The 16261-nt window shown below is 40.7% G+C and overlaps 1 protein-coding gene across 2 annotated transcripts in view; it reads left to right on the top strand.

Annotated features, from left to right (window-relative positions):
- The window catches only part of znf704 (zinc finger protein 704), a 46559-nt gene that overhangs the window by 21858 nt on the left and 8440 nt on the right, over nt 1-16261 (top strand). For both annotated transcript variants that reach the window (XM_061059133.1, XM_061059132.1), the window contains exon 3: nt 14326-14429. In XM_061059133.1, coding sequence (XP_060915116.1) covers nt 14326-14429 — 104 coding nt within the window. The remainder of the gene's footprint in view (nt 1-14325; nt 14430-16261) is intronic.

Genomic DNA, 16261 nt, shown 5'->3' with positions numbered 1-16261 from the left:
AAAAAAAAAAAAAAAAAAGCTTATTGCTGGAAAACCCACATCTCACTTAACTTTTACAGGGCAAGTCAAGGTTAACGGTCTCAGAAATTGGGGATTAACTGAGGAGGACGGAGGAAGAATGAGAATATGTGGGAGAGGGTAAAAAGGGGGAGGGGTGTAAGTAAAAGCCCTTTAGGTAAATGTTGGAGTGGCGAGGAGATCCTTTGTCCTGCCTCGGGGCTATGTGAGGCGATCGGACCAGCTGATAGGCCTTTTATAATGCCCTCCATCAGCTCAATCTCAGGGGCTTTTATGAGCACCTTCTGCAAACACACGCACACACACACACACACACACACACACACACACACATGCACATTGACATATACAGCCACTACCCCCCTTACTCTATGAGGTGTAATTGGGAAAGAGGCCCCTTCCTCCAATGTGTGTATCACTCTCCTGGGAGCTGAAGGACTGGAGGTCTGTGTGTGTGTGTGTGTGTGTGTGTGTGTCTGCTGTGGTTACAGGCAGAGTGTTTATAATCAAAGTCAGTGGTGATAAAAGGGTGTTTGTGTGTGTTTATGTCAGTGTGGTTTATGGCACTTATTGGCAGGTTGTGTCGGTGTGTGTGTGTGTGTGTGTGTGTGTGTGTGTGTGTCCAGAGGGCAGCTGAGGAGAAAGGATCATTTCGAGGCTACCTGGTGCTGATCTTATGACCCCCATTATCACCACTGGACCGGCCACTAAACACTAATGAACACACACAAACAGACACAACGCTGATGAGGGGAAAGGTAGCTGAGGTAGCGGGGGGAGAACAGAGATGGACATAGGAGACCTTAGATAAGTGTTGGTCACTTCGACTGTTAATGAACCTGCTCTTGGTTAGTTAGGTCATTAGCCACCATAGATATGTTCTTGAAGTAGTTATTACAAATGAATTCTCGGTAAGGGAGAGGTAAAAAATATTTTTTATGAATTACCATTAACACACTTTTAGCTCAAATTGATTTGAATTATATTGTGTAAAATTATTTTAATGGCTGTCCGTATTCTTGGTAACTTCTTGATAGATTGTCGTCCATTAATAGCAAACTGGGTCCCATTTTAACCGATTGATATTTTATTGTTGTTAGAGATTTTGGGGGAATTATGTCAAAGTTCAGAACTAAGATGAAGGACTGGGTACATCTTCCAAAACACAAGTACTAAAATCGCTTTACCACCGGAGTTCACGACAGAGACATGGGGACAGAGAGAGAAAAACATCCTCTGATGTTTTTCTCTCCCTGGCTCAACACTCGAAGGCTCTTCATTTACTCCATTTCTGAGACAGAGCTCACACACTTCATTCCTCTAGCCACTTCCTTTTGTTTACTCCTGTGCAGCATCATATGAACAACACTCTTGTTGATCCAACATCAGAGACAAATGGAAGTGGAGGATGTAGATAGGCAGGTGAAGAGGAGGAGGAGAGGGTGAAGAGACATAGGGAGCAACAGAGAGAGAAGGAGAGAAGATGAGGAAAGAGATGATGAAGAATGAGGGAGGGTGGGGGTATTTACCAGCCAGACAGTCTAAAGGTCGGCACGACTCTCATATCTGCTGCCTTTGTTCGCGTCACTGGGCGACCCCCTCGCTGCTCACACTGACTCTCTCTCTCTCTCTCTCTCTCTCTCTCTCTCTCTCTCTCTCTCTCTCTCTCTCTCACACACACACAAACAACATACACACACATTCATATACACTCACATTTGCCCGGCCTGCATCCATTCATGCCGGTACGTGCACACAGAAACATGAACAATCTCACAGAAAGTGACACATGAACTCACACACAATCACACACTCATACACACACACAGAGACACACGAGCAGTCACATGAGGCCAAATGAGTAGCTTGGAGCAGTGAGATACTGTGTATTCCCTCTGCTCATTAGGGCACACAGCAACATCAATTCAGGGAAAGCCCATCACTCTGTGTGTGTGTGTGTGTGTGTGTGTGTGTGTGTGTGTGTGTGTGTGTGTGTGTGTGTGTGTGTGTGTGTGTGTGTGTGTGTGTGTGTGTGTGTGTGTGTGTGTGTGTGTGTGTGTGTGTGTGTGTGTGTGTGTGTGTGTGTGTGTGTGTGTGTGTGTGTGTGTGTGTGTGTGTGTGTGTGTGTGTGTGTGTGTGTGTGTGTGTGTGTGTGTGTGTGTGTGTGTGTGTGTGTGTGTGTGTGTGTGTGTGTGTGTGTGTGTGTGTGTGTTGTATCCCTAATCCCAGCTCCTGCCCCTGTTTCTCTTTCCATCTACCTCATCATCATCATGTTTTGCATTTTAAGTGCGTCTCCATCATTACACCTATTACACCCATTGTTATCTTTAGATTAAGCAGCATCTTTTTCTGGAGGTGTACCTCAGGGTTTTGGCTCTATCATCTTTACTTTAGTGTCATTGTTGACATCCTGGTTTGTACTGTTTTGTTGACCCTGCATTTCTGCAAGGCAATTTCTTATTTAATAAGATAAAAGCAATATATTTTATCTTGATAAGATAAAGACTGTACTGCTAGTTTTAAGTAGAGTGGACAGATTGATCAATATTATTGAAGTTGTAAAATATGTCTATGACAAATAATCTAAGTCCTTTCTGATGTGCGCTGATATGAAAACTTAATTTTTATAGAACAAAACTACAGAAGAACATTCTTGGTGAGATCACATCACTGTAATTTGACTTCATATGTATAATGTTTTTATTGTTATTTATTAAAGACAGCCGCCTTCTGTGTCTGTGTCTTTATAAAATCTCTAGGATGGTGACTGTATTGATATTCCATCCATTTTAAATCTAATCAGTATTCATAAAGGTCTCAATAAACATACTTTACTTGTTTTGTTTTTTTATGGTTCTAGATAGGGGAAAACCACGGCAGACAGAACGTAATATCACATGATGTAGAGTCTAATCAGTTCACTCTCATTGTGTCTTTCATGCAACTGAATGAAGCAATTTAAGGATTGTGGGTCGTCTTCAACGCGTCATGATGCAGGTCACATGATATCTGAGTTCAAAAGTTCAAGTAACAATCAGATCCTCATCACAGCTTTTTTAAAGCCGCTGATACAATTTGAATTGTGCATCTTAGCTTTACAAGAGGGGACCGGATTGTGATAGCTGTTCATGTTTTATAGTATCTTTAAACATTTTTTGTAAAGGCTCTTATTTAATGCAGCTCTGAGGAAAGCCAGCTGACGTGCCACAACGGCACAGTCACAGAGGATGAGCTCAGTACATCAAGACATTTACTAGAGTAAATACAAAGAATGAATCAAAACATAATCATGAAAAAAATCAACTGGGCTTATACTTAAACTTAAGCTTTGTGAAAAGACAGATCAATCTGGAGTCATTACTACCATGGACACTTGAGACTTAAATGAAAAAAAAAGTGTAATCATGTTTGGTCAAAGCTTGCAACATGCTGAATGGAGCAAACCCTTTATCGGTCTCTCTCACCCTCTTCTCTCTACATCCATCGCTGAGTTGTTTTTGTTTTCCACCTCAAAGTGTGTCTCCTCTCCTGCTACTGTAATATTAGATTTAGGAGATGGCTGTTAGTGGTGAGTGTATATGTGTACCATACTTGTGTGTTAGTGTGTCAGGGCCAGAGGCTGGTACAGAAGTGGGGCGTCCAACCTATACCTTCAAACTAGGGCAAAAACACCAAGTGTGTGTGAGTGTGTTTACCCCAGGCCCAAAGGGAAGGATGTATGCATGAACCTCAACCTATAGTGCAAATCTAGAGCACACCACTGCAGCATGTGTGTGTGTGCATGTCAATCAAACAGCATATTAAAAGGTAGAGTTCAGTGGAGAGAGCGTTTTCCCCTCATATGTCGCTCAAGGGGTTAACTCTTTTTTTATGGATGTGAAATCAGGACTTATATACATCAACCTGACACACACACACATTCACTCACTGGAGACCTGGTTCTCTACCCTGCAGCTCTTTTTCTACATAAACACAGAACACACACCTCTTTTATACAGTTAACTATCCCGGTGCGGAAGCCAATAACATGTCGGTAAGAGTAGTCCAACTTCTTCTTTGTCATTATATTTTTACCTTTAAGATCAAAAGTTATCTGCTCATGTTAAACTGTTTATCAAAGCTTCATACACACAGCAGTCATGTCTGTCTCTTCCAATGCCTTTTGTTTTATAGGGACATTTGAAATTAGAAGTAAACACTAATAATAATGTTTTATGATAAAATACACATACATCTGTTCGCATTTGTAGCTGTAATAAACGAGATCAGAAACATACAGAAGTCTTCCTTTAGACCTTAATGTTTCCTGTGATATTCAAATCCACCAGATTAGAATTTGCCTTCCAGTGTGATTTGATGACTTGATGACAATTGGCTGTGGCTTTTTCATGTTCATCTTAAAGACTCTGTGGGCCAGATAATTGCAAAAACCTGTTTTGAGCTGTTAAAATTATAAAAAAAAAAAAAAAAGATAAACCCGAGGGCTTTTTCGATCACATATATTTTGTTTTTTGTTTAGCTAACTGTTACATATTAATGACAGTATTTGTTTCACACCTCTGTGTGTGTCTATTTTTACATGTGATCATGTGATATCTTTTCACTCTGGTAGTGTGTGTGTGTGTGTGTGTGTGTGTGTGTGTGTGTGTGTGTGTGTGTGTGTGTGTGTGTGTGTGTGTGTGTGTGTGTGTGTGTGTGTGTGTGTGTGTGTGTGTGTGTGTGTGTGTGTGTGTGTGTGTGTGTGTGCATGCTCAGCATGTAGTGGATGGATAAGTAAGCTACCGAGCAACACAGCAAAGAGAGGCTTTTATTTTACCAATATAGAATATTTGTATTTATATTTTATATATAATTTTCCAAGATAGAATAAGCTACTTAAAGATTAGATACTAAAAAGTAAACAGTTGTTATGTGTAATGAATCCTACCATTGTACCATACTCCATTTATAGCAGGAATCATACCAGGAAAAAAACAAAAACAAAAGCAAGGCATGCCTAACATGGATATTTTTAGGGATGAAGCCATGCTCTGTTGATATGCAAATAGTTCAGTGCAGCTACGGTACAGCTGTAACCGTCTACAAACACATGAAGTTGTTACACACATTGCACACACACACACACAGAGTCTCTGGCCCCATGCCTGTCTGAACTTACGCCACGCCCTGTTCTGCTCTCACCAGAGGAAGTTCACTGAGAAGTGTGGGTCTGTCTGAGAGTGTTTGTTGGTCAAATAATAAAAAGGGGAACTTGCAAACACAGTGTGTCTGTTTTCAACTGCACGTACTGCTGCTTACTCATGCGTAAAGAGAGAGAGAGAGAGAGGAGAAATGTGATAATTAGCTGCTAGCACATGCAGATGATTAAGCGCACTTTGGCTTTCAGCAATAATATAATTATTAATGACTGTCTTAATGACTTAAACATCTACTCAGTTCTATAAGTTACATGCCCTACACATTGAATACGACTCTCCCTTAACAGAGCATTATGTGGATTGTGAACAGGATTGTCTTGGCTTTAAGAACGATGATGAAGTGGTTAAAAGGTTCAAAGTTGGATGATTCAAAAATCAGACAAATCCCAGACAAAAAAAAAAGAAGAAAAGATTCATAACCTGTTAGATATTTCACATTACCCTCAGGTAAAAAAAACACACCTCCTCTGCCTCTTGATAGTTTGTTAAAGAAAATCTTCCATTGCCTTGTTTTTTCATAACAGTCGGTGGGTTTGATTGATATTAATCATACAAAGCAATTTTGTGAACACAGCGCTGCTTCCGCCTTTGATCTTGAAAGCTTTGAAAGTCAGCAACCACCCATAATGATGTCTTCATCACCCTCACCGCACTAATGAAAGTCAATTCTTGCAGCTCGGCAACACAGGAAGCTTCTGAGTCTGACGCTGCCTTTTTTTTTTTTCATATATGCAGAAGAGAGGACGAGAAGTTAGCACTTGCAGTCTTTTGTATTTATTACAAAAAAATATATATAGGCCCAGCTGTTCGATGATGGCAGCAGATCATATGTTAGACCTAAGGTTTTTAGAGTGTGCTAATGCAGAGGAAGAGAAAGAGAAAGCAAACACTTTTTCATATTTCATCTGTGTCACAAAGCTTGTTAGCAGCATACTACTTTGGAAAGAAAGTAAACCAAAGAGAACTTCTTATCAGTTCCACAATGCTGTCAATCAACATGAACTTCTTTTTACATGTGTCCAACTTTGAAATAGATTTTTTCAGTGGAAGTTTAAGAAAAGATTGTGTGTTATGTGGACGTATTCATGGCTCTACTTAAAAAGCACAGAAGCACATCATTCAGGTCATGGTATTTTAAAGTCACTGGGAATTCAACCTTAAAAAAAACGTATTTTGATTGCGACTTGCATTTCTAAAAACAAAATATGTTTCAAATTCAGTTTAATGGATTCTCCGTTCAGGGGGTTGATTTGTTTCTGGTGAGATAAAGCTTCACCTTTCAGTCCTACAACCTGATATGTTGTTATTTAAAAACTTCTTTTTTGGATATATTAATGTTTTGAAGTATCCACTATGTATCACATTTCAATGAGGGTGAGTCCATGTTTCTTAGCATAGGGGATATTTTTCACCCATGGAGTGACACATATCTGGGTTAAAGTTCAATGTAAAGCTTGAGTTACAGTAAATCAGAAGGAGGTTTGGCACTTCTTCTCCAAGAGCTCAAGCAGAGTGAAGGGAAAGATGCCCGTGGCTCCTATTTCTATTAAGGAGTTGGCTTTCAGGCCAGTGCATATGTTGTTATGGCTAGGAAGATGACTCCTTCCTTTGTGTGTGTGTGTGTGTGTGTGTGTGTGTGTGTGTGTGTGTGTGTGTGTGTGTGTGTGTGTGTGTGTGTGTGTGTGTGTGTGTGTGTGTGTGTGTGTGTGTGTGTGTGTGTGTGTGTGTGTGTGTGTGTGTGTGTGTGTGTGTGTGTGTGTGTGTGTGTGTGTGTGTGTGTGTGTGTGTGTGTGTGTGTGTGTGTGTGTGCAAACAGTTGATCGATTTAGGTAGTACAACTGAGATCAAGTATGCACAAATAATTGGCCATAAATCAAAGTTACAATAAATCATTACATGGATTCAAAGACTATTCAAATATGATGACAAACCATCCAACAGTTGAGACATTAAAAAAACATCCATGTTGTTTACAGTGTTGAAATCTTTTACAAGAAAGATCAAAACTCTGACCTGCAGGTGGCACTAAATGAAACCTCAGAGACATTTCACTATAAATCAAAACTCTTCACATCGTAAAGATTCTCCTGATAAAAGTAAAACCTAGCAGCTTCAACTTCTGGTAACATCTGTGAAGAGTTGTTGAGCCTGCAACAAAGCGGTGGACCAACTGACCAAAAGAAACACACTGACATCCCTTAAAAAGCGGCCGCTTTTTGCTGCGAAAGCTCCCTACACGAGAGAAATTGAAAAATGATGCTACTGCTAAAAAAAACCAATAAAAAAAACCTAGTTGGACGCGGGCCCTTAGTGTGGCCAAAAATGTTGTTTTGCACCCAAAAGATTAATATAATTGTATATGCTAGCCGTGTATATTCTCCATTTAGATCTATTTTATAGACCAACAGATGCCAGTTTCTATACAGTATTCTCAACGTATGAAGAAGGATTTTGCTAATTCAACCAACAGACATTGCCAAACCAAGTATATTAGCCTGCAGCTGTTGACAGCACCTGTCTAAACATGACATACACCCTCATGTATGTCATAGGTGGGGGCCTAGACATCACAATACACCTATTGTGTAAAGCAGCTACAACAATACTGGTCACAGGAAATTGAACAGGTGGCACAATGCTATATGTGCCGCTTTGTAAAATGTCTTGGGTTTTGGTTTTTTAATGCTGATTTTTGAGACATGTGTGTTCTAAGAAAAGGATCTTTATCTTTATCATCTCCAGAGTCTGCATGATGCACACATGCGTGTGTGTGTGTGTGTGTGTGTGTGTGTGTGTGTGTGTGTGTGTGTGTGTGTGTGTGTGTGTGTGTGTGTGTGTGTGTGTGTGTGTGTGTGTGTGTGTGTGTGTGTGTGTGTGTGTGTGTGTGTGTGTGTGTGTGTGTGTGTGTGTGTGTGTGTGTGTGTGTGTGTGTGTGTGTGTGTGTGTGTGTGTGTGTGTGTGTGTGTGTTCCTTTATACACATCTGCCAATCAGAAGCTTTGTCCTTCACGCATGTTACCCTGTGTCATATGCAGATTCCTTTTGTGGTTTTGATATTGTGTGTGGGGTGGGTGTGTTGAAGACAGAGAGAAAGAGATCAGATAAGAGCATGGTAGAGGAGGAGTTTGCTGATTTATAGGAGATTATTGAGGAGGAAATAAGCGTCATAGTCCAGTGGCTCTAATAAACGAGTAGACCTCCCTGCACTGCTCAGCATCAAATAGACAGGCCGACACACACACATAAATATACAAAATCTCAGAGACAGAATCCTTGTTGCTGTCTGTCTGTCTGTCCTCCTCACTTACTTTGCTCGCAGTCTGGTGTGTGTCAACAGAGAGTCAAATACTCTTAAAGTGTGGGAGGTAAAGTGAGCGAGGCAGAGAGTTTTGAGTCAGTCCAGCAGGAGTAAAGGGAGGAAGAGGATGGAGAGGAGACAGAGGAGTGTAGGGAGGCACGGGTGTGCTTGGCAGCGCTGGTCTTTGTTTGAGGGAAATTCCTGTAACCCACCACACCTTTCAGCTGCTTCCATTAAAACTGACTGATAGTTTTTGGGTGACATACACACTAAACCTACAATGCGTAGTGTGTTGGTTTTTTTTTTGGAGATCGTCCTTGGCCCATTTAGTCTGAACTAGTTTTGAGAGGGAGTCTGTGAAATATCTGACAATTTTAAATGAGTGTATTGCAGCCTGCTGTATGCGCAACAACACCCACTGTGTTGTTTCTGAACTTTTCAAGAATGTGACCTGTGAAAGTTCTGTTGACTCTGGACATCAGTTATCCCTCATTGACTTTCTGTGTTTGTGTCTTCAGGCAAATGTTGTTCTAGACTAAGGAGTCCAAGATATTTGGCAGTAACATCTTTAGTTCAATTTTTTTCCACCATGTGTACAATAGCCAGCACTGTTAAACATACTGTTACGGCTGTATGTGTCCCTGTACTGTTTGTCCCTTCTCACTTCCTGTTGTCTCCAGCCCAGGTGAAGCCACTAATTGCACAACGAGGCACACCTGGCCTCAGAGCTTAAAAGCCCAGTTCTGTCTGCAGGAGGCATTTTGAGTTGGGACCGCTGTGCCTCTCAGTCAGGGATTGTCTGTTGTCTTTTGTTTCCTATTTGATCTTTGTTATCATTTAGTGTGTCATATTGTAATAAATCCCTTTGTTTTGGCTTTGTTAAGGTGTTTGAAGTATTTTAATGGGTGAATGTGTGGATTGTTGTTAGCACCATAGGGCCGCCTTATGGGGGGGCATAACACATACAAACCCAGCAGTACACTGGTCTCCCGCCCCCATAATCCCCATCCCCCATTAATAAAACAACAAATATACATACCGGTACATGAATAAAATATAATCATACGAATCATTCAAAATAGCATCCATACAAGCAGAGGGCCTACACTTTTCAAAGTTTGTTAAAAAAAGACATCAGGGGAAATGTTCATAGTAGGAATACAATGGGAACCAAAGGTTCTACAAAATGTGACCTCAGTTGTTTTTTTCTTAAGTCAGTTTCTCCACTGTACATAATTCAGAAATTTGGACGAGAAACACACTAAAAAGTGTGATAAAAAATAAGTCTGGCCAACATTTCATTGCACCGCAGCTACCTGTCAAACAAAGATGGCCACAGTAACTTAAGCCCCTGTTTTTGTCCTTCTCCTTTCCCAGTGCTTAGTTTGAAACTGGACACTGCCCGTCCCCCACAGTGCTGGAGACTTGTTCTGACATACAGTTAAACACACACACACACACACACACACACACACACACACACACACACACACACACACACACACACACACACACACACACACACACACACACACACACACACACACACCCTCACTCTCTCTCCCTCCTGTCTTACTTGTTCCCATGCAGGCCCTTTGTTTTGATGAACTTGAATGGACTAAAAACAGGAGTTGGCACATCTGTCCAGCGAAGTACACCATTAAGCACACGCCTCACAGAAAGATACACACACACACACACACACACACACACACACACACACACACACAGCACATTGGCACACAGCCGTGTACCGCCTCCAACCTCATCAGAACCCCTGAAGAGGGAGCTGTTGTTTTACTTGTATCTTCATACTCTCAGGGATTAATCCCAACACATCTAAGAGTCTAATTTGAACAAATTCAGTTTTTAAATTCTCTGCTCAACATGTTTTCATGACTTCATCAATCACTGCTCTTCTGTTTTTGATGCAATCTGGCTTTTAAGCTTGAGCCACAGTTCCTAAGTGTAAAGTCAAATTGAATCTTTGAATCCAGAAATCCTCTTTAACCCAGTTTACATATTTCATTAGCGTACAAGATTAATCAGAGTGGTGGTCTACTCGTCACACAATGTTATGGCCTGTTACACATCAGTCCATTAACTCCTTCATGTAAGTGCAGCACTAATAAGAAGAAATCATTTGTCCGCTCCTAGTTTAATTGATTTACACGTTTAGATATTTTAAACAAAAAATAACAAATTTTCACTTTTTTAGTTTCTCAGTTGTGATTTTTTTTCTGATGTGATCGTAATGTAAACACAATCCCAATAAATTTCTGACTGTTAAAGAACAGTTCTGTGAAGTTGTGTCGAGTTGCAAAATGCAAATTAATCAGCAATGTATAAATAACTATATATTGAAGCTATAGAATTCATACTGATTTCTTGTTTCTTTATTTTGAACTTGAAATAAACACAGGATACGTGTGACTTAAAGAAAGGATACGCACTTTGTACTTATGATAAAAGAAGCTGTACTATATTGGCCTAAAAAAAGATCTTCTACTGAGAGTGTGGTCTCGTCTGCAGTGATGAATGTTTGCGTTTATGAATAGAGAGGCAAACATGGTAGTAATTTCCTGTTAATGGCGGGTGTAATCTAATTCAAATCTTTTGAGGTATGGTGACGCTACCTGAACAGAATCTATTACAAAGCAAATGGCATTGTTTCATGTCAAAAAACAACAACAACATGGCAGTCTTTGACATATAAACAACTTAAACAGCATCTGTAGTAATGTGTTTGTTCCGCCTCTGAAGATAAACTAATTTCCCCGTTATGAACAGCCTGCAGGGAAAATAAAACGACATGTATTTATTTCATATAATCTGCATAAGTAATCAAGCTCTTCACTTTCTCGCTGTACATCCATGATATTGTTGCTTTTAGGACGCCTCAGGGGTCAGATGTAGAGGCTGTTTTATTGCAACTTAGTGCCGAACATTAAAACGTAAATAAACACACACACACCAGCATATTCAGAAACACACTCACATATGAAACTCATTTATCAAAATTCACTTACCAATCCATTAGCCAGCCCAGCAAGTCTCCTGTGTCACATGTATCATACGTTTTAACATGTCTCTCACTAAAAGACACTCTCTCTCTCTCACACACACACACACACACACACACACACACACACACACACACACACACACACACACACACACACACACACACACACACACACACACACACACACACACACACACACACACACACACACACACACACACACACACACACACTGTTAATTATAGCCGTAATAAGCACTTGGACGAGAAAACTTAGTTTGATAAAACCACTAATGGCAAATGTGATTTGGGAAATTCCACTCCTCACTCTCTGGTTTTCCTGCTCATACATCACTTCTTAATTATCCGGCCTTCCTAATGTGTTTTTCTGAGATTTACTCTTTCATATTTCACGATAGACAAAGCACCGAGTAATTATTGTCTGTCACTGTTTCCATGGAGATAATATCTACAGTCACATGCCGGCATCCCAAGGTGACCAGGAAGTGGTTTTACAGCGACACAGGCTGGGGGGGGGGGGGGGGGGGGGGGGGGTTATGGGTAAAAGCGGCGCTGTTTTTGATTTATGTGGAGGCTGTAATGACATCATATTCAACAGAGGAAAGGGTAATAAATTAGACAGATCAGCTAATGGAGGCTCAGGCTCTTTCTTTGTTAGCTAACTCTCCACTCTTCCTATTTTTTTCTATTGTTTTTTTTCAAGGAAAAAAGTGTCTCAGTAGCCTAGTGGTTATGTTGCACGCCCCATGTAAAGAGGCTATAGTCCTCATTTCAGCGGCCGTGGATTTGAATCCGACCTCAGCCTTTTGCTGCATGCCATACCACACTCTCTCCTCTTCAGCTGTCCTATCTAATAAAGGCAGAAAGGCCCCCCCTAAAAAGTCTCCATGTGATCTAATCTTTCCATAGACCTCAAATTGAGGCCTTAACTTATGTAAAACAGAATTTATTCAAAGAAGAGGTTCATCAGTGATGTATCCCAAAATAATCCAGTAGTCAGTCTGTATTCGTTCAAAAACAGAACTCTGGAAATCCCCTTTTGCTCTTTTTGTTTCTTGTAGCTGCTAAAGCAGGCCTCACTAGGAACCAGCAGCCAATAAAAGAAAAGGCCTGCCGCCTCTATGTGGAGAAACACACAGCTGCACTGCAGTCAACAACACCATCTAAAGCCTCTTGTTGAGTCATGGAGACATGACATCCAAGATGTTCTGTTATCTTTTCATCATCATACAAAAAACCTCAGCTTCTCCTTCATTTGTTTTTTTTACTACAGATATATTTACTAAGAAATGGACCCTGTGGAAAACCTTTTGTTGTTTTCTTGAACACATCTGTGTGAGTGTTCACAGCTGGATTTTTGGGACCTGCTTTCTTTTTAGAAATGCAAAGCTTGGTCCGCTTGGATGAGAAGCATCTGTGTCCTGAAGTGATTAAAATAATAAACATCAGGAGTCACGGTTGGGCCACTTGTGAAGTTCAAAACTTGCTCTTAAACCTGTCCACTGTTGGTTTAGGTTGAACAGTTAGCTTTAGGTCATTTGCTGATGGGATGTTAATTGTTGCACCAGTTAAAGGGGCAGTGAAGTCATGACTTTTTAAAAAGCTTTTGTGTCAGTTGGGTTTTCATCGCACCCAGTCACAACTCAATGGCACTCTTTCTCTGAGTTAGTAATGACCATGATTTTAAGGATATCATTGAAATAATCTATAATCACAAAGAAAGACGTGCAGTGATACGACCAGTCTAACTCGTAGATGAAGAACAAGTTCAGTGTTGATGGAGAAGAATCAGTGTTTGCATAACTTGTATTGTCTTTATCTTTTAACTACTATGTTTGCATATACAGTATGTAAGAGATGACTTGTTTATTCTAATAGTTTGTCACCTGTTCTGTTCTGGATGTGTACCAATTAAGACTCGGTATAACCTTCAGTACAGCGGCTGTGAAAACTTTGTGATAGCTGATGTTTGTATTTTTCAGAGGCGGTGGGAGATTTCATCATTGTAATAGAATTGACTTTGATCATTTGGCTACTGCACACCATCAAAGTGTCTTTCCCAGGATCAAAACAAACAAACACACACACACACACACACACACACACACACACACACACACACACACACACTTGTACTTGTAGCGGTTATAGTGAGCCTACAACATAGTTACCGTTGGTAATAAAGCTATTGACATCTCTTTTATCAGCGGGATTGGCTCACCCTGAGGAATACATGCAGGAGGACTAAGATACCTGTCCGCTACTTCACTGAGCCAATTAGAAAAGACAGATACTGTACGTGGGTGGTTTGTGGTGTCAGTCTATCACATGGATTGGTTAGTGTGTGTACTTAACAGCACTGAGTTTATGTTGACTATACAGGCTTTAGGGATTGAACACAAGTCCCCCATCAGTCTTGTTTAGTTTTTTGTTCATTCATTTATTTCTTACCGCCACATTTCAGCTGCTGGCTGTTTATTTTTCAAGCGGTGTCTGGGTAATTGCGTCAGTCCACCACAGAGGACATGAAAACAGTTAGCAGATTATGCGGATTCGTTGCACCAGATGCATGGTTTAGTCTTAAAATCGGACTCCTGTAAGAGTATTTTGGTTTATGTGTGTGGTGTGTGTATTGCCGAGTGATTTAGTGAGAATATGAAAATCACAGTATATAATGCATTGAGTTTATCATCTTAAAGTAATGCTAAATGTGGGTCCATGTGCTAATAGCAGAACATTTTCAGTGACTTGGTGTTGTTTTTTACAGACGCTCGGAGGAGGAAGTGGACATGGACAAGGTGACGGCTGCCATGGTGCTAACAAGTCTCTCCACCAGCCCGCTGGTCAGGAGTCCACCTGTCAAAGTCAACGGTGAGTCGCTGTTAGGTGGGGGTTGTTTCTGTATTAAATGGACAATGATGAAATCGTGAAACAGACTGTGGATCATCTTAGATTTATTCAGCCATGGTCAGACAACACAGAAACACAACACACATGGCTGACAAAGTGCAGACCATCGCCGACCCATGCTGACCAAGGTCTCACAATTGCTTGCGATCATTGGCAAAGTGGCAAAGTCTTCATCTTCACAGTGTTGCTTATATTCTACTAGAAGGTACAGCCCACAAATTCCTGGCTGCTTCGGTTCATCTCTAAAAGGCTAGAAAGAAGACATCACCTTGACTCGTAAACATCAGACATATACATTTCTTCAGTCTCAGAGTCACATTTCCTTTTCAGCTCACAACAGACACTTCAATCCAAATATAACTCTGCTGCTATGAGGTCTCTTACACATATGTATTACAGCTTCACAAACCGAAAAGAAGAATTACTCTGAGATGGTTGACACAATTCAAAGATATGTCCACAAAATTATCAAGATGAATGAATTCATGAAAATACGTACTAACAGTCGCACAACTGATCAAGAGGCGTGCTTTTGCTGAAAACAGTATGCTTTACACACCTAGCTTTAAATGAGTGTTAATTCCCTGCTCAGCTTTATTTACCAAATAGGAACAAACTGACAGAAAAGAAGAACAAAAAGAGTCTTAAAATCAAAAGAGTTAAAAACTGTTAGAAATCAATTAATAAGAAACAATCAAATGAAATAAGACAAAATAAACATCAGGGATAAAGCTATCTGCAAGAAAATGGTTAAAACATACATTAAGGCTATTACATCACTCTAAACTAGAAGCAAGATTGAATAAATAGGTCTTAATTTACTTCAAAAGTTCTCCATCAATTCTTTTATAAAGCAACTTTTTATGTAAACAAAGGCAGCACAGCCTTAGCCTATAATTGGTATGTTCTGCCATACAGTGACTTTTCATTCCCTCACAGCTGTTATCTTGTGAATGCATGTGGAAGCTGAACTTGATAAATTACCACCACCTGCTGTGCTTTAGGATTCTCTCACTGGTGACTTCTGCAAACCCACAGAAAAAAAAAGGCACACAAAGAGCTCTGGATCCGTGCCGCTCGACACGGTGGCAGAAATCCAAAGTGCCCCATAAACTGCTATCACATGCAACTCCCTTATAGTCAGCTGCACAACCGGCCCACTTCACATCCAACCGAGCAGACATGCAGCCAACCCTCCGGCCACCACGCACGTGTTATCGCAGTCTCGCAGACACATTGCGCTCGGATGGGAAATGTACATCACATACATCATGCACACATGCACAAAGTGGCTTTTAAATACCAACCGCACAGTTTTAGCTTAATTAAGTCATAGAGATGTCGTGCACATGTACACATGTTGAAGATCACATAATGTGCATTTCCACGAGTACACACAGGAGGTAGTTATGAATTAGATGACTTTGAGATGCTAGTGAAGCTGGTGCCATGCCATGGAATGACCTCTACTGACATTAAAGGTGTTTTTACACTCTTTTTAAATCCTAATTTGATATCATTACACCAAAACCAAACCCATATCAGAGCAGCTTTCTACTGTTGTTGCATCAAATTCCTCCTTTATGTCAAGTGGTTAGTTTGCAGAGGCCCATGAGCAGAGGCTTTTCCTCGAGGCTGGCTGCCCGGATCCGAACCAGACCTGTGGCTCATTTCCCACATTTCATTGCCCACTCTCTCTCTCGCTTTCTTTCTCCCGCTCTCTCTTTCTTTCTCTCTCTCTCTTTATTTCTCTCTCTCTCTCGCTTTCTTTCTCCCTCTCTCTCTTTCTTTCT

The sequence above is a fragment of the Labrus mixtus genome, chromosome 16 (genome assembly GCF_963584025.1).
Source record: "Labrus mixtus chromosome 16, fLabMix1.1, whole genome shotgun sequence".
In the NCBI taxonomy this organism is placed as follows: domain Eukaryota; kingdom Metazoa; phylum Chordata; class Actinopteri; order Labriformes; family Labridae; genus Labrus; species Labrus mixtus.
This window is presented reverse-complemented; position numbering and strand designations above follow the sequence as displayed.